The sequence below is a fragment of the Arvicola amphibius genome, chromosome 12 (genome assembly GCF_903992535.2).
Source record: "Arvicola amphibius chromosome 12, mArvAmp1.2, whole genome shotgun sequence".
In the NCBI taxonomy this organism is placed as follows: Eukaryota; Metazoa; Chordata; class Mammalia; order Rodentia; family Cricetidae; genus Arvicola; species Arvicola amphibius.
Window position 1 is genome coordinate 69,410,869 of NC_052058.2, and position 25,345 is coordinate 69,436,213.

At 44.2% G+C, this 25,345-nt stretch overlaps 1 protein-coding gene across 2 annotated transcripts in view; it reads left to right on the top strand.

Moving 5' to 3' along the window:
- Window positions 1–25,345, top strand: part of C12H1orf21 (chromosome 12 C1orf21 homolog) — a 200,688-nt gene that overhangs the window by 60,871 nt on the left and 114,472 nt on the right. For both annotated transcript variants that reach the window (XM_038349176.1, XM_038349175.1), the window contains one exon: window positions 22,229–22,453. In XM_038349176.1, coding sequence (XP_038205104.1) covers window positions 22,360–22,453 — 94 coding nt within the window. In that variant the 5' untranslated portion in view covers window positions 22,229–22,359. The remainder of the gene's footprint in view (window positions 1–22,228; window positions 22,454–25,345) is intronic.

A 25,345-nucleotide genomic window follows, 5' to 3' on the forward strand; every position in this document is an offset into this window, starting at 1 on the left:
GTTTTTCTGTGCTTATCTTATTTCATTTAGTTTGATACCATCCAGTTTGATCCATTTTTTTTGTACATGTGGGATCTTCTTTTATAAGACTGAATAGCACTCCATTTACTAGGACGTCTTTAGCCGTCCATTCAGACATGGGCTTTTCCTATAGGACAGCTCCTGCGAACAGCGCTGCAGACAGCGTGAGAGCACAGGCGTCCACGTGGAGTGCCCATTCCACTGCCTTTGAATATGTATCGAGGAAGAGGATTGCTAGGTCATATGGGAGTTCTAGTCTTAATTTTCCAGAACCATCCGTACTGTTGTTCACAGTAGCTGCACAAAGTTACATCCTCACTAACAGTGCACACAGGTTCCCATTTCTTCACCTTCTCACCAACCCATGTTGCTCAGTTAACTCTTAAAAATGGCCATCCTAGCCAATGTGCCGTGTATCTCATGGTTTTCATGGGCTCTTCCCAGGAACCAATGATGCCAGCACTTTCTCAAATACCTGATGGCTCTTTGGATGTGCTCTAGAAATAAGTTTGTTTAGATCCTTCTCCCCATCCCCCCTTTTAACTATAAAGTTCTTTTTATATATTTGTTTTTATTCTTTGATATTTTCATTCATAGAGATAATAAATTTAGTTTATTCGAGGCCTTATTATCCTGTCTAATCTCCCTTCTTTCTTCAACTGAGACCCTCTTCCAGGCAAGTCAGCCTCTGACTTTATGGCCCTTTTGTGCATGTGACCCACTGGATTTAGTTACAGTTGCCCGTAGAAGCATCAATGGGAGCTTGTTCAGTGGCTACACCACTGAAGAGAGTGGCACTCCTCCCACCATAGTTTCTCAGTGAGTGTGGCATTTCATGGACCCTTCTTCCATGATGTAATGCTGACTGCCCGGTGTTGTGTAGGTAGCTACAGCTGTGGTCAGGTCATGACTGCATCAGCCATGTCGTATCCAGAAGATGCCACCTCTAGCACTCTGCCCGAACCTCCGGCTCTTGCTTTCTCTCTAGCTCATCTTCTGCAGTGTCCCTGAGTCTTGGGGAGGAAGCTAGAAGTTCTACACTTAGGCGCTTCATGAGTCTCAGTCTCTGCCCTTTATTCAGTATCTGTGTTACCCACCATCCACTGTAGAAAGGGGTTTCTCTGATGAAGGCCCAAAGCATCACTAATCTGTGGATATCGAGATTAAGTATTTAGAAGCCGGTTTGCCTTGCAGTTCTCATCGCTCACCTTTCGCTCTGTGAAAGTTGCTCCACTGAAGTCAGATATCTATCATTTATTGAAGACTAGCATAGTATAAGTCATCCCTGGACTTATACACACTTCTGTGTAAGACATCCATAAGGATGATAACATTGCCCTTTGTTTTGTAAGCAAATTCTTCACAGGACAATATTTCCCTGTGTCCAGTGATCAGCACAGATCTTAGAGTATTTTAGAACTCTTACTTGAAGGTGTTAGTTGCTTTTACTCTTTACTCTTTGGCAGGCCCACCACCCAGCTCCCAAATAAATTCACATGGAGACTTATTATTACTTATGAATGTCTGGTCTTAGCTTGCCTTGATTCTTTGCCAACTTATCTTAAATTATCCTGTCTACCTTTTGCCTCTGGGCTTTTACCTTTCTCTATTTTTGTATTTCTTTTTTTACTTTTCTCCGTGGCTTGCTGGATGACTGGGTGACTGGCCCCTGGAGTCTTCCTCTCCTCCTCTTTCTCACTCCTCATTCTTCTTGTACCAGATTTCTCCTCCTGTTATTCTCTCTGCCTGCCAGCCCTGCCTTGCTATTCACCGTTCAGCTTTTTATTAGACTGATCAGGTGGTTTAGACAGGCACAGCAACACAGCTTCACAGAGTTAAACAAATGCAACATAAAAGAATGCAACACATATTTGCACCATTAAACAAATATTCCACAGCATAAACAAATGTCATACATCTTTAACTAATATTCTACAGCATGAAGGAAGGAAGGTATTCAGGACATAGAATGACTAGATTTGCATCTGTCGTCTTGAAAGGTAAATTAGTATGCTCAACAAACAGTGAACAAAGACGAGTAGCACTGTACTTGCCTTCTATGGGCGTATGCTGTGTAGTACATAGACCGACGTAGACAGACGGCATTGACCTGTCAAGACAGACACGAGCACAGTTCTGTGAAAATCTAAAGGGAGGAGACCTGGATGCTAGCTGAAGGGAGTTCAGGCTAATAGTTGGAAACATTGCTTTATTTTCTATCTGTTGTTTGTCTGTGTGTCTGTCTCTGTTTACCATCTCTTTCTGTTTATTTTTGATAGGGTGGAGACTTACTAGGTAAACCAGAGATCCTCCTGCCTCTGCCTCCTGAGTGTGGAGATTAAAGTTGCGTCCAACTAAGCCCAGCTAAAACCATTTTTTAAAACGTGGATTCTGTTTCTCTTTGCTTCTTCAGCAGACTCAGTAGGTTGCAGACAGTCTGATGTCTATGAATACATTATCATGATATCCTAGTTAGTTTTTTGTCAACTTGACAAAATTTAGAGTCATTTGGAAAGAACAACTCTCAGTTGAGAAAATTCCTCCGTAAGACAGGTCTAGAGGCAAGTCTTGATTAATGATTGATGTGGGAGGGCTCAGCCCACTGCGGGTAGTGCCAACACTGGGCGGGTAGTTTTGAGTTACATAAAAGCAGGCTGGGTAAGCCCTGAGGAGCAAAGCAGCAGCATTCTTCCCAAGGCTTCTGCTTCAGCTCCTACCTTGAGTTCTTGCCCTCACTTCCCTCAGTGATGGAAATCACCTGGAAATACAAGATGCAGTAAACCTTTTGCTCCTCCAGTTGCTTTTGCTCATGGTGTCTTATCCCAGCAATAGAAAGGAAACTAAGACACATGGGCCTTGGAGCACAGCACTGAAAGTCACTGCCCCTGCACTGCACGGACGAAGCTCTTGTGGCGTCTTTGCACTTGCTTATGGTTGTTTTGTTTTGCATCCATGGGTGTCGAGCCAGCCACCATCACGATTTCATCCACATTCTCTTTGTCTGATTGGTTATGGACCTTAACACAGATAAAGTGAGCTCGCATCAGCTTTGAATTTCCTGAGATATCTTTCCTGGGAATAACAGGTAGGATAAAGGTCACTAAGGCAGTAATGGCCCCCTTTATCATTGAAGGGTGTGTGTACTTCCTCATAGACAGGCACATAGTTTTAAAGGGTCTTTACCTCCTGTAAAAGACCTGCTAAGTTCTTGATAACATGCCTTTGCTTTGCATATTTTGCCTCAAATCCTCAGGAGGATCCTACAAGGTAAATGCTATTTTGCCTACTTTATGGGAGAGGAACTTTATGGGAGAGGAAATATGTTTAGGGAGATTAGCTCTGCCTAGGTTCTGTCCACCGTCCAGTTTGTCTGTCTGTAGGTAAGGGGTTCATGAAGGTCCCCTGTTCCTGCTGGAAACCAGTTATTTGAAGCATAGAGGGGAAATGACTGTTGTTTTGATTAGGGCTGTTCTTGAGGTACAAACTGCTTTGTTCAGCATGGTGTGGTGCTGGTGGGGGTGGTGCTGGACCTCAAATCCCGGTCATGGCTGCTCCATGAGTATAGCACTGCCGAGCTGTGTCCTCAGCCCATCTTCTGCAGTGCTTGCTTCTCTTACGGAGTTCAGCTGGAAGTTGGGAGGAGTTTGTCACAATCCCAGAGTTGCTCATTTGACCGTGCTGGGCGCTGTGGAAAATAGATTAGAGGACGCTTCTCTAAAGAAGTTACCCCGTGTAATTAAAGACCTAGACAATAAAGAACTGCATCTTATGCCCGGCCCGTGTGTGCTGCAGTAAATAATCTGCTATAATCTGAAACAACTCCATGATAATTCAATTTAACGTCTCCGTTCACTTACAGCAAGTCTGACTTCTACAACGATCTGGCTTGCCGCCAGATCATCACAAGAGATTTGGAAATTACCTCGTAACAAAGTTAATTTTAATTTGTTGTTAAGTATATGCCTCAAAAGGAACCTAAGAGTCTCAGGCTAATTCCGCGCTTGAGCGTTAGAATTTGTGTCGGGAGACAGCGATGAAGGGAGGGTGCATGGGACACACCCTTTCACGCTTTCGTGAAGGCTCTCAGGCTGAGTGACTGGGGGTCTGAGTGGTGCTCCTGTCTTTATTAAATTCCTGTGTTGTTCAGATCATCAGCCCAGGAGTAGGTTTTAGACGGCCGTGTTACTCAGCTGCGTTTAGTGTGTCACACGAGGCTGTTTGTTAGGCCACATCTTTCCTTCAGTGTGTCAGCCAGTATTTCACTCCTGTTCTAGGCAGCAGTGACAGCAAGGACTTTTCCAGAGGCCTAAACCTCTGTCACCTTCCATCACCGTCACTGGCTAAGACGGCATGTTGCGGAGAGTAAGCTATTTACTGAACAGCCAGGTGTCCAAGAAGGCAGTTCATAACTAACAAAATAAACTGTATTTCTCTAATTATGTTTCTTTTATTTTTCTTCTGGAGAGCGTAGACACTAAATCAGACTCCGAAAACATTTTTTTATGAATACTTTTGGTGATCAAACCCAGGTCCTCGCGAGTGTGAAACGATCACCAGACTGCCTAGCTGCCCTTCCAGCTCCCCAGCTCTGTCAGGCTCGTCAGGCTTGCTTTCATGGCTTTAGAGCAAATACTGTCAAGTATTAAATTTGTACGGGTAAGGAACTGGCACCGGCGGTAAAGTGCCTAATTCGGCCTCACAAAACATTGAAACAGCATGTGGCTTTCTTTTTTTTTTTTTTTCCCCTGTGAATGAATGACTCCCTGAATTTCTCATAAAAGGGATTTTATTGGTGTTCCTTGTGCTGTGTGTTGGCTTAAAAGCCCAGCGCTGCCCTGGGATCATTGTAGCCTGTCTCTGTGTATTGACCTCGTCTATATTTTTTTTAAAGCCTTATCGGATACTCAGGAAGCATGCTTTGGACACCTGTGCCTCAGTCACAGTATGCGGCATCATTTAAAAGCGAGGAGAGATGTGCTGGCTTCCGTCCCTCGCTCTTGGCTGGAGGAACAGACATTTAGCAAAGCCCTGGGAATGGTGGACGGGGAGTTGCAGTGTGAATACTCTGGAAGGGTGGAGGTCCACAAAGTCCCCAGGAACCAGATGCTTGGAGCTCAGTATACGGGGTTGAAGTGAGCTGCTTAGGCAGTCTCACACCTGTAATCCCAGTGCTCTGAAGGCTGGGACAGGAGGATTGCCGTGAGTTTGGGGGGGGGGGGAAGCTGGGGCTATATAGTGAGTTCTAGGCCAGATGCACTACACTGTGAGACGCGGTATCAAAAAGTACAGCAAACAGAAAGAACTGAGATGGCAGGGAAAGAGAGCATCCCCAAAACCTTCGCATCCGCTCACTTCTGGATTTCATTGGTCGTTTCCTCTGGTTTCCCAGTCTCCCACAGCCCCTTAGCACCTGGTTAATTCATTTGTAGCCATTTCAGACTTTTTCCTACTAGAACTCTAAGCATGGCTGCTCCTAGACCCAAGATAGCAAATCCAGCAAGTGCCCTGGGAGAAAACAGTTCCACCGTGGATAAAAGTCATTATTGTTTCTTAATAGATATTTAATCACAGACTTAACTCACAATCTTCTTGGTCTGTGGTGATCAAACTCGTTAAGGGAGATGAGCAAGAGGTACGAAGGAAGCCACTCAGCGAGGCCTCAGATGCCAGTATTTTTCCCCTTACTTGAGAAACCACTGCCACTGTCCGGTGGGTCATGGTCCCTGAATGGCTATTGGCATTGGAAACAGTGTGCAGCTTCAGTGGACATTAAATGGAAATGGATTTGTGTTGAGGTTGGGGATGTTGCTCAGTGGTAGGACACATGCTTAGCATGTCCAAATCCCTGCGCTCTTGTCTTAGTTAGGGTTTCTACCACAGGATAAAAACACCATAACCAAAAGCAACTTGGGGAGAAAGGGTTACTTACAGCTCTCAGATCATGCTCCACCACTAGGGAAGTCAGGGCAGGAACCTGGAGGCGGGAACTGAAACAGAAGCCTTAGAACACTGCTTACTGGCTTGCTCCCCGTGACTTGCTCAGATTGCTTTCTTAAAGGATCCAGGGCCACCATCCCAGGATTGCATGGCCTACAGTGAGCTAGGCCCACCAACACCAATCATTAATCAAGAAAATGTACTACAGACTTGCCTAGAGGCCGTCTGGTGGGGAGCATTTTCACAATTGAGGTTCCCTCTTCCCAGGTATGTCTAGGCTTGTCCTAAGTTAACATAAAACTGACCTCTCCCAAAAGAAGATAAAAAGAAATTGACTTATGTTTGTGCTAACAGGAGAAACTAAGGTTAAAGATGTTATAAATAACCATTGGCTGTCATCCAATACTGATTTTAAAAAAAAATGTAACACCCCAGCAGAGATCAAATTAAGGTGGTTGCTCCCCTTGTAAAAGTATGTTTCTCCCTTACTTGGCCTGGCCACCTGACTCTGGATTAGCTTGCCTGGCATCCAGAACATACTGCTACTTGTCTGCTATGTTGCCTGGAAGAGCCTGGCAAGCTGACAGGGCCGGCGTGAAAGGCACTGCTCACGATCGGGTGCTGCAGAAATATGTCGACTTTGTCATCGTGTCCCTGAATTTGTAGTTGTCCATCACCGTGTGACGCTGAGGAAGGGCAGGTATCTCCCTGGTTCCAGGTGTGCTTGGATCACCCGCTGTCCTTGGGCCTCACTGCAGGAGATGGCCTGGTGTCCACACCTCACTTCCTGCTGTGAACTGGAATACCCATCTCACTCATTCCTTTGTACCTCTGGTTAAAGCCTCAAAGCCTTCCTAAGCCAGACAGGCTCTGAACTGCTCTGCTCCGTGTGGACTCTGTGTTCCATCTCTTTCAATAACAGTGGACAGGACTCCCCTGTGGCTTATATAACACACCATCCTCTTGACAGAGTTGTGTGTGGCTAGCTTCTCATAATGGAGTTTACAGGAAGGAAGGTACCACAGAACTGAGGTAGGATTTGGGGCTTAAAGCAGTCCATCCACATCCCCAGTACCTGACCTCAGATACCTTGGCAGGTTTGAGTCTCCGTTTCCAAGCAAAGCTTTTTAAACTTTTCCCATTCTTGATCCTTTTTTACAAAGAAATTCTGACATGACTTATAGGTTTATAAACTAGACATTTACTGATAACAAAGCATCAGAAAATTTATTTTAAAACAATTCTTTGATATACATAGAATTTTACCGTTTATTAAAGATGAAAGCAGATTTGTTTACCAATGAGATCGGCATGATTGTTTTTACCCAGAGAGTTAAATCTTGGCTCAACATTTGATTCTGTAGGAAGCAGAGCATCTTCAGTGTTTTTCAGAGTTGATGACTTTGTGGTTTTAATCATTGTCAGTGTGCAGAATTCTGTGTCACAGGCCTACAGAGCATAAGACAGCAGGTGTTTAGAAGTATTTACTTCACAAACTGTTGGAGATTCTGTTCTAATCTAAACCGAAGTTCATTTAATGATCTTTAAATGAAACTCAAGCATCAACTTGTACAGTCAAATGTTTTAACACAATGCAGTTCAAGACACACTGACTTGATACATCCTGAGCAATGGTTGTTGGAACAGTCAGAGTCTTGTTTTCCAGGCCCAGGAAGATGTCTTAGTTTGTAAAGTACTTTTTATTGCTGTGATGACCACTATGACCAGAAGGGAAAGGGTTTATTTTAACTTATAGCTTGTAGAGGGATCTTCTAGATCACTGAGGGAAGCTAGGGCAGAACTCAAGCAGGGACCACGGAGAAAAGCTGCTCAATGACTTGTTCCCAGATGCATGTTCAGCTGCCCTTCTTTATAGCACAGACTTGCTTGCCTTGGGTTTGTATTGCTCACGGTGGGTGGAACCTTCCTACATCAATTAGCAATCAAGAGATGCTAGTCTGATGGAGGCATTCTTCAAATGAGATTCGCCTTTCCTGGATGTGTCAAATTGACAGCCAAGATCAGCTGTCACACAATATGGACAGGAAGATCAGATTTTAGATTTCCAGTACACACATAAAAAGCGAGGTGTGGTAACATGTGTCTGTAATCCATGTACTGGGGTTGTCAGAAGCAGGAAGATCCCTGGAGCTTGCTGCCAGCCTGATTGGTAATAAGGAAGATGTCAGCCTAATTGGTGAGCTCCAGGTTTAATGAGGAAGATGCCTGACACTAATATCTGGTCTGCATACACACACATACACACACACACACACACACCCTGCATGCACATGAACACACACATAAACTCTCACATACAGAAAACCTTTGTCTTCTTCAAACCATGCTTCTGTAAGAGCAGACTTGATGTGGATGGTAAATAAACAATCAAATACTGCACTGTAGTCTCTGTTCTGAGCCAGGCCATTTCAGGCAGCGCTCTTACCACGGCATGGCGTGACGGCACATGTTGTATGAAGTCCATGTGTTGTATGTTCGGAACCCCCATCTTCAGGTTGTTTGACCCCAGGTGGGGTACTGACCCACAGTTTAAGAAGCTGTGTCTTGGACACTGCCACCTATAGGACTGTGTCTGATCTTTGTTGCCTCCCAGTGATGGGTCTCATCAGGAGCCCTTCCTGTGTTGCCTCCTAGTGATGGGTCTCATCAGGAGCCCTTCCTGCATTACAGAACAGAGCCACTGGCAAAGGAAGACAGACCCAGCTAATGTTTGAAAAGGCTGCAGGTCTGGCTGCAGCACTTCCTGTCTTACAGATTGATGGTGTCTAGCTGTTCTGCTGATGTCATTGTGCATCTGTGTTTCAAAGTGCATGCAACAAGGGAGGAGGGCGGGTTTAATCTAGCAAGAGCTCATTACCCCTTGAGGGATGAAGGGTAGGCTCCTGGCTTATTCCCTTTGATCGCTTCATTGGGAGAAAACAAATGACCATGTCATCCTATCGAGAATTCCACTTTCTCTTTGACATATAAATAAACAGCCTCCCACATTTGATTTATTTATTTATTTGTACCACTGCTGGAACCATTAGCTTTTAAAGACCACATTGCTGTGTTGCTTTACCATGTTTTGACCTTCATTTTTGGATGGGAAGAAAAAGAAACAATAAATAGGTCTCTAGATGTTATTATATAGGAAATGAAGGGCTCTTAACTACAAATGACCACTAGAAACCAGAGTCCTCTAAAGTCTGCTAGATGAGCAGATAAAGCAGACCACACCACAAGGGAGGAGGACAGGGGCTAAATTGATTCAGTGTTTATCCATTCATGAAGAGAAAGCATTAGAACACCCTCTTCTCTCTTTCTTTTCCTCTTTACCTGTCAGAATGTAGGTAGTAATGAGTACCTTTGTTTGTTTTCATTTGAAGTGCACATCAACCTACAGAACCCATAATATAAAAATGTTAGGCATTGGCCCTTAAGAGCTCCTAGATTCTTATGAGTTGTGCCAAGGCAAAAGTGTAATTAGCAACTGGTCCCAAGTAGTATGTTTTTTTCCCCTTCCTCGTCTTGATGCTCTGGTTTTTGAGGCCTGACATCAAGGCTCCTTTTATCTCCCAGTTGTTTTTCCGATCTATCTGCCAGAATCAATTCGTCATTAGCCAAACCTGACTTGAGCAGTGGGTTCCCAAGTCTATGCCAGGCAGGTACGTAGATGTAGGCACAGTTTAGGAAAAAAGTCTCTCACTGCTCTGTTGCTAGGTTACTGAACCCTGAAGTACTGAACCCTGAACATACCGTCTATGCTGCAGATTTGTTATTTATGGTTGCAAGCAGCTGCTGCTCATATTTTGGAGGGTAAACAATGGGATACAAAATGAATAAGACCAAATAGTTAGACACAGCACCTCATCACATAACTACGAGCAGATGTCTAGGGCATGCTCGGTGAAGGAGACTGATTTGAAGTTACTGTTTGTGCTCAGGGTGTTGGAGGCTGGCTACCTTTGTAGAGCTGTGGTGGTAACTCAGTCACGAACTTGAGCCCTGGAGTAAGAGCTGGATGCTGAGGCTGTGGTGGCTGCTGCAGTCCAGTGCTCCTGGGCTAGAGGCAGGATGAGAAGCATCAGTTTTGGATACAGGGTCTTTAAAATTCCCCCCATTTATCCTTCCCACTGAAACTTCTCCTTTGTTCACATGAGCATTTTTTTAATAGAAAAGCCCTTATTCAGAGAATATGTATAATTATATCAACATTTGATGACTTTAAACAGTCTGGGAAAGTGATTTTGTTTAGCTGTTCTCATAAAAGTTTTTGAAGCTGAAATTGCTATAGTTTTCTCATTCTACACACTTCTAACCAGCATAGAAGGTAACATATTTGTTAGCCTCCTACGTTTTGCAAAGATCTGCAGTGTCAGACTCATCGAAAGCATCTCTGGCCCTCAGAATTTATAAACGACACCAGAAGTTCACAATACGAAGCGACCGTATGGATGATGCCCCAAGGCTGTGTATAATTATATCCTAAATGAGAGTTAAATACTGACTCTGAATGGTGGAAGGAGATGGAAAGATACGTGCAGCCCGTTGCCTGGCACTCTGAAGACTTGTTGAGTTTCTTTTCTCTCCCAGTCAGAGCTTCCAACATAGCAGCAGGAATATGCGGAGATGGGGTCACCTTCAAAGGACTACTGCCCTCAGTGTGTCTGCTAGACTGGCATGACTGAGAAACACCACAGTGATACACATCTAGGCTTTCTCCGGAAATGCACAGGCCTGTGGTGAACGGAGGGAAGAGCGCTGAGGGAGAAGGGCACTTGGAGAGACCCGTGTGATGGGTGCTAGTTATTCTGAAACAGCAGGAGGAAGCGGTCGTGGTTTAACAAGTCCAAGTGAGAGTTAGTAATCCAAAACCCCAGCACACAGTATTCTCATTTGTAGTTCCAGGAACCTGAATCCTTCATTAGCCTGAGGATGTGGCTCGCTTCAAAGTCCATGCTTCTTAAAGTCTTTACCCTGGAAGCGTTGGTGAATATTGGTGGGTGTGGAGCCAGAGGAAGGCCTTAATTTATCTCTGTCATGGAAACTTGATGAGGTTCTTATGAATTTATGGGAAGCAGATTTTTTTTAGTAAAAGTTTGAATCATTTTCTGATGCTTTCAGAACTGCCACCCTGACATCCATTGGCCATGACTATGCAGTTTTCCCTCTTTCAGGCAAAGCAAAGGAAGACAATTATCATGAAAACTGAAGTTTGAGGGCCAGGTCTGGAGATGATCTGTAAATACTAATTTTAATTTCTATCCTAAATTTTAAAAATCATTTTCATTGAGATCTTGGAATTAGAGACATTTTGTTTTATTTTCTTCCAATCTGGGGTAGTAATAACAGGGATGAAACAGAACTAGGGGACAGGGTGGTGGCAGCCTCTATAGCTCAGCAATAATGAACAGCTTGCCCGGTGTATATCTGTCAATTTTAGGCATATATAGCCACCGCTGCAGGTGAGCTACCCATTGGTAATTCTACAGATACCTCTTAGGACAAGGTCTAGCTGGACTAGAACGCTGAGATCCTCTTTTCACTTCTTCAAGACCTCTCTGGTAGAATAGTCACTCACTGAGCCCAGGGTTGAGCGCTCTGTTTCAGATGAAGCCTCCTCCAGTGAGGACTGCTTATAGCCAAGTGTGTCTTGATGCTACACTGGGCCTTCCAGCTCGTGTTGTGGAGCCCTCTTGAGCTTGTCACATGGTCTCTTTCTCTGAGTACATGCTGTGGACCAGTAGGAGAGAACGCCATGAGCACAAACAAGAGAACTTCAAGTAGGGGACATTGGATAGATTCAGAATGACTATTTCAGTCCGTCGCAATTTCTGGCACCATTTACAAGGTCGTCATGGCTTGAGACCTTTAACCCTACATGTTCTTTAATAGATCTTCAGAGGCCAGATAAGAGCACCCAAACTAAAGTCCCCTTCTCTTTGTCCTCTCTGGCCACAGTGACCATCAAAGATGAACCGCAGATGCAATGAAAAGACCCTTCAGCCCAGAGTTACGGTTAACTGTGGTAGTGGCAGGACCAGCTGACCCGCTCTAGGGCATAGCCATCATCACTCTGGGACTTTTTCTCGTCCTCTTGGATCTGTTCTCCAAGCTTCTTATAACAGTGATTGTGCAACATGGCTTTTTGGCTGAATGCTGCAAAATCAGTGCAGTTCCCCAAAGCCTTACACTTTCCTGGAGAAAAATAGGAAAGAAAATTGAGATACTCAAAAAACAAAACCCAGCTTAGTAGGTGGAAGGGTCTGGCTTACGTTACCTGAAAATGATGTTTATCATTTAATCTCCTGAAAATGTCTCCTTAAGTCGTTCTCTGCTATGGTAAACCAAGGACTTAAATTCCAGTGAGAACAAACAGTCGAAGTCTTTGATCTATCAGATGGGTCCATTTTGGAAGTGCTTCAGCTCACGTATTAATTCTTATTAAAAATGGGTGATACATGTGGGAGGCTGGATATCTTATTTTGAAGCTCTGGACCCTAGAGGAAGGTGGACAATAAAGCATTGTTGTCAAAAAAAAATTGTCGGAATAATAGCACATTTTCTCAGGACAGATTAGAGCCAGCATTCTAGTGCCAAAAGCTTTGAAAATTCTTCACTAGTCCTCTCCTGTCTTTGGGGGGAGGAATATACTGAGCATTTTCAGTTCTCTGTGATGTCCCAGATGAACATTTTGAACTTTGATCATTGGTGTTATGGTAAAGATGTCACTGTCCATTAAAGTAAAGAAGATAGGGTTGAAGGCAGATTCCCTTCCTTAAAACGATTATGTGCCATATCTCTGGGAAAAGAAATTTCCAAGATATTTCGTTCATTGGCCATTGATTTACCCACTGTTGGCCTGCCAGTGTGGTGGACAAAGTACAGAGAGAAATTCCTCAGACAAGTTATAATCTTGGGGATCCCTTGGTGAAAGAGACAGATGCATAAGTTGGTAAGAACAAACTTCATGCTCACTGATGCTGAGACCAAGTGTGGCTTCCTTACCTGTGGTGTGTTCGCACACAGTCCTTGCCTATAGAGCCTTGGGACATGCTACACATAGACTGGCTGCCCCCAACCCAGCACAACAGAAACACTTGGTGTAATGGCTGGTTTTGTGTGTCAGCTTGACACAAACTAGAGCCATCAGAGAGGAAGGAGCCTCAGTTGAGGAAATGCCTCCATGAGATCCATTTTCTCAATTAGTGATCAATGGAAGAGCCTAGCCCATGGCGGGTGTTGCCATCTGTGGGCTTATGGTCCTGGCTTCTATAAGAAAGCAGACTGAGCACTGAGCAAGCCACTAAGCAGTACTCCTCCATGGCCTCAGCATCAGCTCCTGCCTCCAGGTTTCAGCCCTGCTTGAGTTCCTGTTCTGACTTCCTCCAGTGATTAACTATGATCTGGAAGCATAAACCAAATGAACCTCTTCCTCCCCAAAGAGCTTTTTGGTCATGGTGTTTCATTGCAGTAATGGAAACCCTAATTGAGACACCTGGCACTGAGTCACGCGCTTCTCCTGCAGAGAGCGTGCTCTCCCACTTAACTCTTCATGTTGGGTCAGCCTGCTATCCTTTGTTTACTAAAACCAGTAACCTGCCACAGCTTACTGACCCTCTGTTTATTCTTCCCAGTTTTCTTCATCAATGTCCCATTAATAGTGAGGACTGTAACAATAGGTACTTACTTGGTTGGTTTCTTCATGCCAGGCAGGTATCCTCTTAGGTGCTTGCCATAGGTCATCTTTTTGTCTCCATTCACAAGGCCTGATCTCATCATACAGATGAGACCCAAGACGTGGTGAGGTGAGGAACTTGTCTACACGTCCTTTCCCACAAGGCCCTGGGTGTAATTTCCTACCTCATTAGGATGTATCTGTGAGAGAAATGTCTTCCCACCCACGAGGAGGTTTTACCTGTTTACATTCTCCAAGCTTTCGGGGCCCTTCCAGATCACAAACAGTAGGAGAAAGTATAAAGGTTCCAGAAGGTAGGGTTTGAAGTAGCCGAGGCTTTCCTATAGAAGTGTGTCTCAGTGAGCAGCTGCCTGCCCTGCACTCTGGGTTTAGTGAGCCACTAGCCCTCCCAGACTCCTCACACACTCAGGTGGATGGCTGAGATCTCAGATGGAGCTCTTGGGCCAGAGGGAGCACCAGCCTCTTATGGGAGCATTCCATTTATTTTAGTTCAGGCACTAGAAGGAAGAGGGGGAAGTTGTTTCAGGAGAGAAGTAAGAGGTGTGTTTATATTTTTATTTATTTTTACATATATATTTATATTTATAGGGAAACTGCAATTCAAGATTTTAGGACAATGATCTTTTCAGTGTTCCTACTTTATTTAAAAGTAATACTAATTCTGGCCATATTAAATATATCCATTCTCAAATATCAATACCAAATTAAGCTTTCAAATAAAATCCATGTAGTCCTTTTTTGTTTCCAAGGTATGAAGACTCATTTGTTTCTGCTTCCTGCTTGTTTGATTTAATTGTTTTAACATTTATTTTATTTTTGTGTATGTATGAGTGAGAGAGAGAGGAGAGGGGAGAGGAGAGAGTTTGTGTGTGTGCATGTGCATAGGTGGGGGAGGGGCTGTAGAGGTCAGAGGGAGTTGGATCTTTTGGAGCCAGAATTTATAGACAGTTGTAAGCCACCCAATATGGAAGCTAGGAACAGAATTCGGGTTTTCTGCAGGACTAACTTTGAGAGTTCACACTGCCATAGGTGTGTGGTTTTAATCAAGAGCTCTTTGGCTGGCTGCCTTCCCAGAAGTCACGTCTCCTGCTCACAGACTTGAGTTTATCTCTACAGGAGCATAGCAGTAGAGTTCGGAGACACACTCTACGGCACAGAGTTCTTGTCCTTAGCTCCAAGGGTGGTCGTTGCACAGCTTTTTCTAACCAGTTCCCTACAAGAAGCGTTCTAAGAATTAACTTTGTTTATGAAAGCCAGAATAGAGAAAGGGGAAAGGAGCTGAGGTTTGCTCTGTTTTTCAGTTTTTGCACATTGAAGCCATAACCTGGACATAAGCCAGACATTATCAGAAATAATTTTACTACCCTGTAGCATTCTGAGAAATCCAGGCTTTAGGCTTACAAGCATCTGCTAATGAAGAAAGTGGTTTTTTGGTTGTTTGTTTGTTTGTAGGAAGAAGGCCGCTTGTTGGTTCCTGGCCGTTTAGCCCCGAAATAATCACACAGAAACTGTATTAATTAAATCACTGCTTGGCCCATTAGCTCTAGCTTCTTATTGGCTAACTCTTACATATTAACCCATTTTTATTAATCTGTATATTGTCACGTGACTGTGGCTTACCGGTGTAATCATTTTTAAGTTCCCAGCGTCTGTCTTCAGCAGTGGCTGCATGACTTCTCTCTAACTTCACCCTTCTTTCTCCCAGCATTCAGTTTAGTCTTCCCCGCCTGTAGTGAGGAGCTGTGGGCCGGCTTCCCACTGCCCGGCTCTCAGCCACCGGCTAGCTTTATCCGAAATAATTACACGGAAACTGTATCCTTTTAAACACTGCCTGGCCCATTAATTTCAGCCTCTTACTCACATCTTGACTAACCCATATCTAATAATCTCTTTAACACCACGAGCGGTGTCTTACCGGGAAAGATTCAGCATGTCTGACCTGGCGGCTGGCTTCATTGCATCTGGTTCAGAGAGCAGAGGCAGGGCAATTGTCTGAGCCATCTACCTCACTTCCTTCTTCCTGTTCTGTCTACTTTACCCACCTATGTTCTAACCTATGAGGCCAAGCAGTTTCTTTATTAATTAACCAATGAAATCATCAGATAGATAGAAACACACCTATATCACCCGCCTACCTAAGTTCTGCCCTATCAATAGGCCCAAAGCAGCTTCTTTATTAACCAGTGGTATTCATAGCATACAGAGGGGAATCCCACATCATCTGTTTGTTTTTTAATAAGTGTGTGAATGAATTAAATGTAGGTGAGATTTGAGTATATGTTCAGGTAGGTCACAGAATCAAGAATGAAGCCCAGCATTGATCCAAGGACAGGCCTGTGATAGCAGGGGCCAGAGTTTGTTAGCCTTGGGTCTCCATTGTTTCTACTTCCTGCCTCGTCTCACTGCCTCACTTGGAAAATCCCATAGAAATGTGTCCCCTTGCGTATGGCCTGCTGCTGTATATTTCAGTGAGCTAGCCCTGTCCACTTATTTCCAGAGATGTAAGTTCTCCCATTAAGAAAACATGTTGACAGAGATTTTTGTCCTGCCCAGTCCCACAGTCATTCAGTCCCAAAGAAACACACAGAGGTCAACATTAATTATTAATTATAATATATTATATTAATCACAAACTGGTTGGCCTATTAGCTCAGGCTTCTTATTAACTCTTTCTTACATCTTAAATTAGCCCATAATTCTTATCTGTGTTAGACACATCAGCAAGGCATTCTCATCTTGCTTCCTGTGTGTCTGGATGATGATTGCAGACTGACCATTTCCTCTTCCCAGAATTCTCCTGTTCTCATCGCTCCACTTCTGCTTCCTGCCTGGTCACCCCACCTATACTTTCTGCCTGGCTACTGGCCAATCAGCATGTTATTAAAATACAAGTGACAGGGTATAGACCATTGTCCCACATCAAAGACAGAAGTCAGAATCAAGGTGTCTTGGGAGTTAATAGCATATTGCTGATTGCCGTGATGCCAGATGAGTGTGAGGGGAGAGGTGAGAATGTTCCATGATGCTAACAGAAGGTTTGACCTCCAGATACCTTCATGTCACACGTGACATCTTGATGTATTTTTAGCAATCACAGTGATGTGAAAAGGTGTTAACAGTAGCTCAGGGATAGCAAAGCTTCAAGATTAGAAATCACTTTTAAGTTTCCTTTCGTCTCCCCCCAAGTGGGCTTTTGTGTTAGCGCTCATTATTGGGAGACACAGAAGATGGGCAATCAGATTAGCTGTATATGTGTGCGTGTGTGTGTGTGTCTGTGTGTATGTCTGTGTGTGTGTGTGTGTGTCTGTGTGTGTTTGTGTGTGTGTCTGTGTGTGTGTGTCTGTGTGTGTCTGTATGTGTGTATTTTTTTATGGCGCTTGGATGCTGACTCTTCAGTAAGAGAGGAGCTTCTAGATGTCTTGCTTTTCCCTTTTTAATCAAAAGTACGAAAGGGACCACTTCACCCTGGTCTATTAATAATGAAACTACATCCTTTTCTTAATTGCTGACTTCATAGCCCTCTGTGTGCCCATTGCAATCAGAGTTTGGTTTCTTTCCAGTCCTGCAGGCCTCGTGTGGGCCTTCATGTCCGTGTTCTTTCTGGCCTAGGCTTTCTTTATGGGTTTTACCATTTTTTAATTTATTTTTTTCCAGATGTGTTTTTCTTCACAAGAAAAATTGTCTCCAATATTTTTATCCAAAATGGAAAGGTCTTTGGTTAATTAGTGGGAGACAAGGTTACCTATAACAATGCATAATCCAAAATCTTTTTTGTTTAAACAAAGGATTCATTTGTCTCTTTGATTTTCCTCAAAAAATAGAATTTTTCTTGCTTCATTTTTCAGTTATGGAAGTGATTTTTAAAGTGAAACCCTGCCCTCCTGCTTTTTCCTTTACTTTTGATAGGGCTGAATTATGCGGTATGTGGTAGGGGTGCATATGGACAGCACTTCCCACGCTATACCATGAGTTAGTGTGGAGTAATCATACTCTTTAGGATGTTGCAAGAGGCGTGGAAAGGCAGGGAAAGGATGCACACACACGGTCACACATCTTTAAAGTCCTTCATAAAAAATTGAATTAGATTTATAGATTTGCTGATGTATTTTATTAAAAAAAATGGGGAAATGGTCTACAAAGATGACATTGGATTAGGTTAGTCCGTGGTATTGTGGTTTTCACATTGTGAGGACATTGTGCATGTTATGTCGGCTCCAGTCATCTGAGGAGAATTACACACAAAGCCCTAAGCAGTTAATTTGGCTCTCTGTTTTCTGAGCTGTCTGATGGGCCTATCTCATAGATTATTTAGCTTGAAAACAAACCAGCCTGTGAGTCAGTTTTAGAAGTGTCCATCAGACTTCAAAGAGGTGCTCCAGTTCAGCTCCCACCCTGTGATGTGCAACTTCAAGCAGTAGCGTGCTGTTAATAACGAGAGGTGGAAATGTGGGCTCTGCAGGCGTGTGTGCACCCTGAGCCTTGCCTCAGAGTTGATGAGTTGGCCAGGCGGGGGCTGGGGAAGAACCTCAGCGAGCTAAAGGAGACAGGGAAGCTGAAAGGAAGCCCGTGTTTCTGGGACGGGACAAACCGAAGGGGAGTTTTCGCGAGCAGGTGATTCTGGCAGTCTTCCGGGAAGACATTTCTGCAGGTTTGTGCAGAAGGAAGTCTTAAGTTGAATTCAAGCTGAGTGAGAGAATTGTAAGTGGAGAGGAAACCTTGACATGACACGCGAGGATGAAAGATTACGCAGTTCAAAGGTGATTTAATGATGGCTCCTTAGTTGTGGTCTGGTCTCAACCCCAACACCTCTCTAGACTCACTTGCTCAAAGCGGAGCCAGGTGCCCCTGCCGTGAATGCCCTGTTGGCTCTGTACTTAATCTGCAGTAGCTGGACCACACTGCTGCAAAACTGGTCTAATTACCTGTTTTACTGATCATTTATAGCCTATGGGGGCAGAGGGGAAAATCGTATTTCATCTTGCTTACAACTGTATGCTTGCTACCTACCAATCATGGTGTATTACTAAGGAGTTTTCGATTAACAACAGCTAATTAAATGATTGAATGATTGGACAAGCGCTTATGACACAGTCGGAACTTTTCCTCGGTGATCTGGGCATGATTAACTTTAGGAATTGGAGATCTGCCCCTCAGATGAATCCATCACCACCAACGGAGTGATCTTATTAAATAAAATAGCTGTGAACCTTGAAAGTGTCACTTTTAAAATCAAATTAATGCTACAAGCTATATAATATATTTTAAAAATAAACTCTACACTGATGATGGTGAGGGAGTGCTTATTGAACGACTGTTTATCAAAACATAATTAGCTGGATGTGGCAGTGCATGCCCATAGTCCCAGCTACATGAGAGGCTGAAATGAAGATCACTTAAGCCAGGAGTTCACGGTCTCTCGCCCTTTGTCCCTCACTTCTTCCCCCTCCTCTTTCTCCCCTTTCCCTTTCTCTCTCTCCCCCCTCTCTGTGATATTACATGATATAATGTATGCTAAATATACAAGTAACTAAACTGAAACTTCCTATGGAATCGTGTGAACTGGATATAGATTGTGCCCGTACCTATTAACCTGACCCCCACTCCAGTACTTGAATAACAGAGACATCCTTTTAAGGAGCATCTTACATTGTCTCATCTTTGTTAGCCTGAAGCAACATGTTCTTTTCCATATCACTAACTTTTTACACCCAAGTAAAATTTTAATTGAAGCCCAGCTTTTACGAATGAGGAGCATCATCAAATGCTTCTCTGGGTCAGAAGGTTCGTTCCTGTCAGATTCTGATAGGAATCTCTTCACGCCTGTGGTTACAGCTTCCATGGTTTCAGTGACTTGAAATCATTGAAGATTCTAATGTTCCTGACTCATTCCCAGGAGAATAATACGTTCACGTTTGTTTTAGTGCGCATAATGTTTCTGTTTTGTTGCTAGTCACCAACACTCTCTTAATTGTCTGATTTGTAAAATAATTGTCACGGATATGTATCTGAGGACAAACATAGAATATGCAGGGTTAGTTCTGTTCTGATTTCATCCACGTGGGCAGGCATGTGGCTTCAGTCTCTACACAAGAAGCATGAAATTTCAAATGTGAACTTAGAATGGAAAACAAAACAAACGGAGGTGACCAGGGACATCGTCTCTCAGTTCTCAGGACTCCTGGGTGATTTAATTCCTTTCCATTTCTTTCTCCTGTTTTTGCTTCATCAGTTCTGAAGAGGTGACAAGAGGCAAGGACGGGTTCCTGTCTGAGTGGTTTGTCTCCCTGTGCCTGTGTGAGGCAGTCTGCTTGTAGACTTCCTATTTGGAATGGAAGGGACTTCCCTCTCCACCTGTGACCTTCCCCTTTGCCGCTAAGCTGGGGATGAAGGAGATGCCGGCCTGAGAAAGGGCTGACAGAAACCGGAAACCATGCAGCGTGGGCAGACAGAACAGCTAGAACTCTAGCTGCCATGGGCCTGGGAGGGTTTCTCACCTCCTCCCTCCTACCTGTAGAGACCAGTCCCATCTCTTGTTTCAGTGGTGATTCTTCAGAAACTGGACGAGGTTGACAGAGTGGGTAACCGTGTTACTAGTCTAATGGTCTCACAAGAAGCCCTCCCGCAATGACGATCTTAATTGTATTAAGCTGGATGGAGCTGGCCAGCCCTGCCTTCTTGAGGCTCTTCACAAAGCACCAGCCCTGCAGCCTCTTCCTGCCCTGACCCCTCTGGAGCAAGTGCACAGGCCTGCTCTGTCTTTCCCTAGCTCTGTTCCTATTCATCTGCTCCCCACATCTGTTTGCCGTCATCGCTGTGTTCTCAGACTGGTCAGTTTCCACCGCGTCTTATGACGGCACAGAAATCTCACTTCCTCTGTCTAGTCGCTGCCCCCACCCAGTCAGAATTTGACCGCTTTTGAATTCTGCATTCTACCACATCCCTTATTGTGTGTGTATATCCTTTTTCACTGTCAGAAGCATGTCACTGTCAGGATCCTGAGGCGTATAGTTGTTTCAAAGACAGAACTGCTAAGTCATAAAATAGTTCCTGTGTATGTGTATTAGTATGTACACCCATAGACCTAGATCTCATACAAGGTGGCCTGATGTGTGAAGGAGGTGTTAGCATCAACTCTCTAAGAAACAAGGTGTCATGATTTCTAATATTTCTTTAAGCAGCCTTATACTTTCTTCTCATGGTCTGTAATAAGAGAATAATCTGAGGGATTATATACAGGTAACATATGTATTTATTGTCATATATGTCATAGTATATATTATCCACTGTAGCATTTATTGCAGTCATTATTTGCACGATCTAATTTAGATCATTTTATTTACATTTAATTTCATTTATTAAATTAATCAGGATGTTGGGAAAATGCTCTTTGCTGAGGTTTTATGGTGTGAATGGTCAGATTTCTATTTCTATTGATGTCCTTTGCATTCTAAGAAGGGCCTAGGGTCCGGCAGTTTTGTTGAAAAATGAGGCTTGCGCTGTGTTTTGGTAACACCATCTGGGAGACGTGACAGGCTCAGTTGTTCGTAGCAGAGATGGTGGGATGTGGGTGCTGGTGAGGCTGAAAGAACTGTGCTGTGCTGTGCTGTGCTGTGCTGTGCTGTGCTGTGCTGTGCTGCCAAGGGCGTGAGGAGGTCAGGGTTTTGTTGGCAAGGGGTGTGGAAGGGGGGATTTCAACAGACAGCTTCGAGATTGTAGCCCCTCATTTACAGTACTGGAAGGGCTGGGTAAGGCTGATGGAAACACGTCAAGAACAAAACGAAATGAAAATAATCAGAGCACACTGGACACAGCAAACCCTGAGAATCCGGAGCAGCTACTATCAGTGTTGCAGGGAAGGGCATCTCACTCTAATAGAATGGGGATTAGCTCTGAGTGACCTGTTCATAAACAGTCCTTATGCCTGTACAAGAGACCAGTTGGCACACGAAGGCCAAGCCAGGAATTAGACAACTAACTGAGCGGTGTGTTTTTCTCTATCTCCCTACATTTTCTCCTCAGTCCTTAAAACAGTGAGAGCTAAGCCAAAAGCGAGCACAGGGAAGCCTAATTCTCAACTCTAGTAGACTCCAGATGCATAGCCTACTCCAGATGCATAGCCTGTTCCAGATGTGTAGCCTAGTCTAGATGCATAACCTAGTCTATGTTTCAGTCTGAGGAGGAAAATGGTCTCCTGAAACCAAGAAAACTTTTGAGCCCCGGCCTGCATGGAGGGGTGGCAGGGAGTCGCACTGTGGCTCTCCCTAGTGTTTTGTTTACTCTAGACGTTTTGAGGTTTCAGAACAAGTCTGTAAGCCCATGGGTGTCCATATAGTAGTCGGTGGTTCTCATTTCCTTGAATAAATATATACTTCCACATCTCTTTGAAAATGCTCCTTCCCAGCATGCACTGTGTGTGGCAGGCCTTCCTAGGTTGTTTCTGAGCAGGGATTGCGAGGGGATGGCCACACTACGCTGAGTGCGGAATTGGGCTGTGTAAATCCCCCACCCAGCATGGAGCAATCCCAGGCAGGGAGCCTCCCGTTCTCATTCAGCTTTCTCTTCTTGCAGGTGCACACACTGTGACGAACGCAACGACGAAGTGGATTTCCTTTGTGTTTAAAGAGAGAAGAAGAAAAATGTCCCCGTGTCTGTAGAGATGATTTGCATTTCAGCCCGGCTGAAGCTGACCGAATGAGACTATGGGCTGTGCCTCTGCCAAGCATGTTGCTACTGTTCAAAATGAAGAGGAGGCTCAGAAAGGGAAGAACTACCAGAACGGAGATGTATTTGGCGGTGAGTGCTCACACGCTTTGCTCTTGGCCTGGCAGTTCCAGGCCTTTCACTTTGGTGGCAGTGATTCTTGTCTTCCGCCGCTGGGTCAGAGTGGCGCGAGACTCGAGAGAAGTCATTGCAGGTCTTTTTTTCCTATGGTCTGTTTGTATCATGGGTACTTAGGGAGGCTCGGGGAGGGAGGATCACAGAGGTGTTTATATGAGTTCACATTCAACCCAAAGAACCGAAGAGGTTCAGTCAGTTTCCATCAGACAGTGGCGTGTGTGTTCTGGCGGGTGACAACTGAAACTACCAGCTGGGAGTGGAGTGACTGGAGGCTTGCAAATGAGAATGTGGGTGTGTGGTGGGGTTAATAGCGTGAATTCATATCAAGACGTGTAACGAGGAGTGGTTATTGTGTTCCTAGTACACAAGTCACACAAATCACAGTTCCGTGGTCTCTACTCTGCTCCTGCTCCCCCCAGCCCCCCCCCCCAAAGCAGCCTTTAAAAGTGAATATGCTCCACATAGAAACTCAGCTTTCAGAAGCTCTGGGAGTCTGGGTCTTCATTACTTGGGGGCACCAGTGGAGTAGGGTGGTGTTTGCCGCTGCTTCAGTAGCCTGTGGACTCTGTTGACCCACAGACTCTTTCCCCGTCCATATGCACCAAGCCTAGGTCACTCTGTGGCGTTCATTACCTGCCTGACCACTTACTGGATTTTGAGCTTCTTGACCTTGGGTTTGTCTCTTGAAAAATCAATTTCTGCTCTGATGGAATGTGAATACTTGTATACAATTCAAGCTAGTACAGGGCGTCTGGAATAGCTTTTGCTAAATGACTTCAATAGTACTATCTGCTAACTGAAAATATAAATAAAAACAGTTCTTTTATTTATAAAATCTCTTGCTGGAAAAGGACTCTCACTGAGAAATGTCTCATCCCCCAGTCACTCTCAAATGATGTCACTTGTACAACAGTTGTGTGTGTGTGTGTTTGTGTGTGTGTTTGTGTGTGTGTGTGTATGCATGCACACAAGCACGCAGATGAGCACATGTGTATAAAGGCCAGAGGACAACCTTGGATTATGTATCCTCAAACATAGTCTACCTTGTTTATTTGAGACAGGATCTCTTTGACTGGACAGGACCCAGGGACCCAGCCCATCTCCATCTCTCCAGTGTTGGGATTACACTGGCCTCTTTGTATGAGTTCTGGGGAACAGGCTCAGGTCTTTGTCATATAAAGCAAGCTCTAAACTGACTGGAATTTGAGCCATTGTAATGATTGTTCTGGAGCTGTTCTATTAAAATGTATTCTCGTGAATGAGAAGTTCTGTTCTTGTGACAAATTTGCCTCTTGTGGTGACTCTCTGGAGGGTTTAGAAATGTAAGGAAGTAACGGATATTTGAGCATCTTAACAAAGCCAGACACCGGCTCACTGAAACTGCAGATACTGGGAAAACAGCTAATTGTAACTGGAGTCATGATTGTGACCCTTCACTGCTAAGCGAAAATGATCCACCATCAGGATTTGTTTAAACTAGCCTCTGTGTGATGGTCTGTCATGATCAGTTTTGAAAGGGAGCTACCTCAGATGGAGCTGCCACCATATGTCAACACCGGGAGGCATTTGCATTCATTTTCGTGTTGAATTTTCACAACAATCCTGTGAAATATGTGCCGTCTCCATTTGCATATGTAGAGGCTGAATCACAAAAAGCTGACTGCTTCAAAGCCGCCTGGCTATTCAGCATCAGCACCCACATCCCTCGGGCCCTGGGTCACCTTTTCATCCCTTGCCTTTCCCTAGTGTATGGCTGCTTCCCATCGCTATCTACTGCTTAAGGCCTTTTGCTCAGAATCATGGAGATTGCAGAGGTAAATATCACAGAGATCTTGCTGTCTTCTACTTTGTGAGGGGATAGGGAAGTGTTGTGAGGCAGAATAAGTCAAATATCAGAAGATACCTGTCATGGTAAGACTCAGGCATGGACTGTCTTAACTTTAAAGGCAGAATCAGGAAGAATTCTTTGCAGAAGTGGCATGTGAACATGGCCTAGAAGAATCTAAACTTGCCGGGTAAGAGTTCAGGAGAGAACTAGATAAGAGAAAGGCTGGAGGTAGTGGCAGACATACTCAGAGTTTTGAAGACTCCAGTTTGAATGGAGAATAAAAGGCAGGTGAAGAAATCCAAGTCAAGGTTAAATTATAGGAAAAATAATATCAAATAACAATCTTAAGAAAGAAAATCTTAGACTGCAAGGACAAAATTTCGTGATGTTAGTAAAGAGTATTTATATTCTGTGCCTCCTAACCATCTTTTTCCTTGTTGAGTTGCAGCTTGCACATACACGAGGACTGCGTTTCTCTAGTGTACTCAGTGTGTTTCTCAGAAGTTAGCATTTGCTCGCCAGCTGTTGCTGGGTAGACTCTCAGCCTCAGGGTTGTGCAACAGCAGGCAGTGTGGCTTTGCTTGGTGGGTCAGCTGGGATGCTGCTTTAGTCATCTCTCATCTTCCTGGTCCAGCACACCCTGAGCCACTGAAGGCAAACCATCCTTTCTAAGAAGAGCAAGAGTATGAACCACACATAACTGGGTCCTAAGGGTAGATACGCATGTACGCCACATTTCACGAGCCAAAGCAGGTGATGGGCCCAAAGTAAAGACGGACAAAGGGACGTGCCTGACCACAATGCAAGCATGCAAGGATGTGCATGCAATGAGCAGCTAGAATTTGGGTAATGAGACTGTCCCAGGTCTGCCTAGTCCTCCATGGCTCTCTGCGTCCTTGTGGTCCAAATATGGGAAGTGCAGTTAAAGACTCTGCTGAGTCTTTGTTTGTTTCTTTTTTTTTTCTTTTCTTTTTTTTAGTATTTATTTATTTATTTATTTATTATGTATACAATATTCT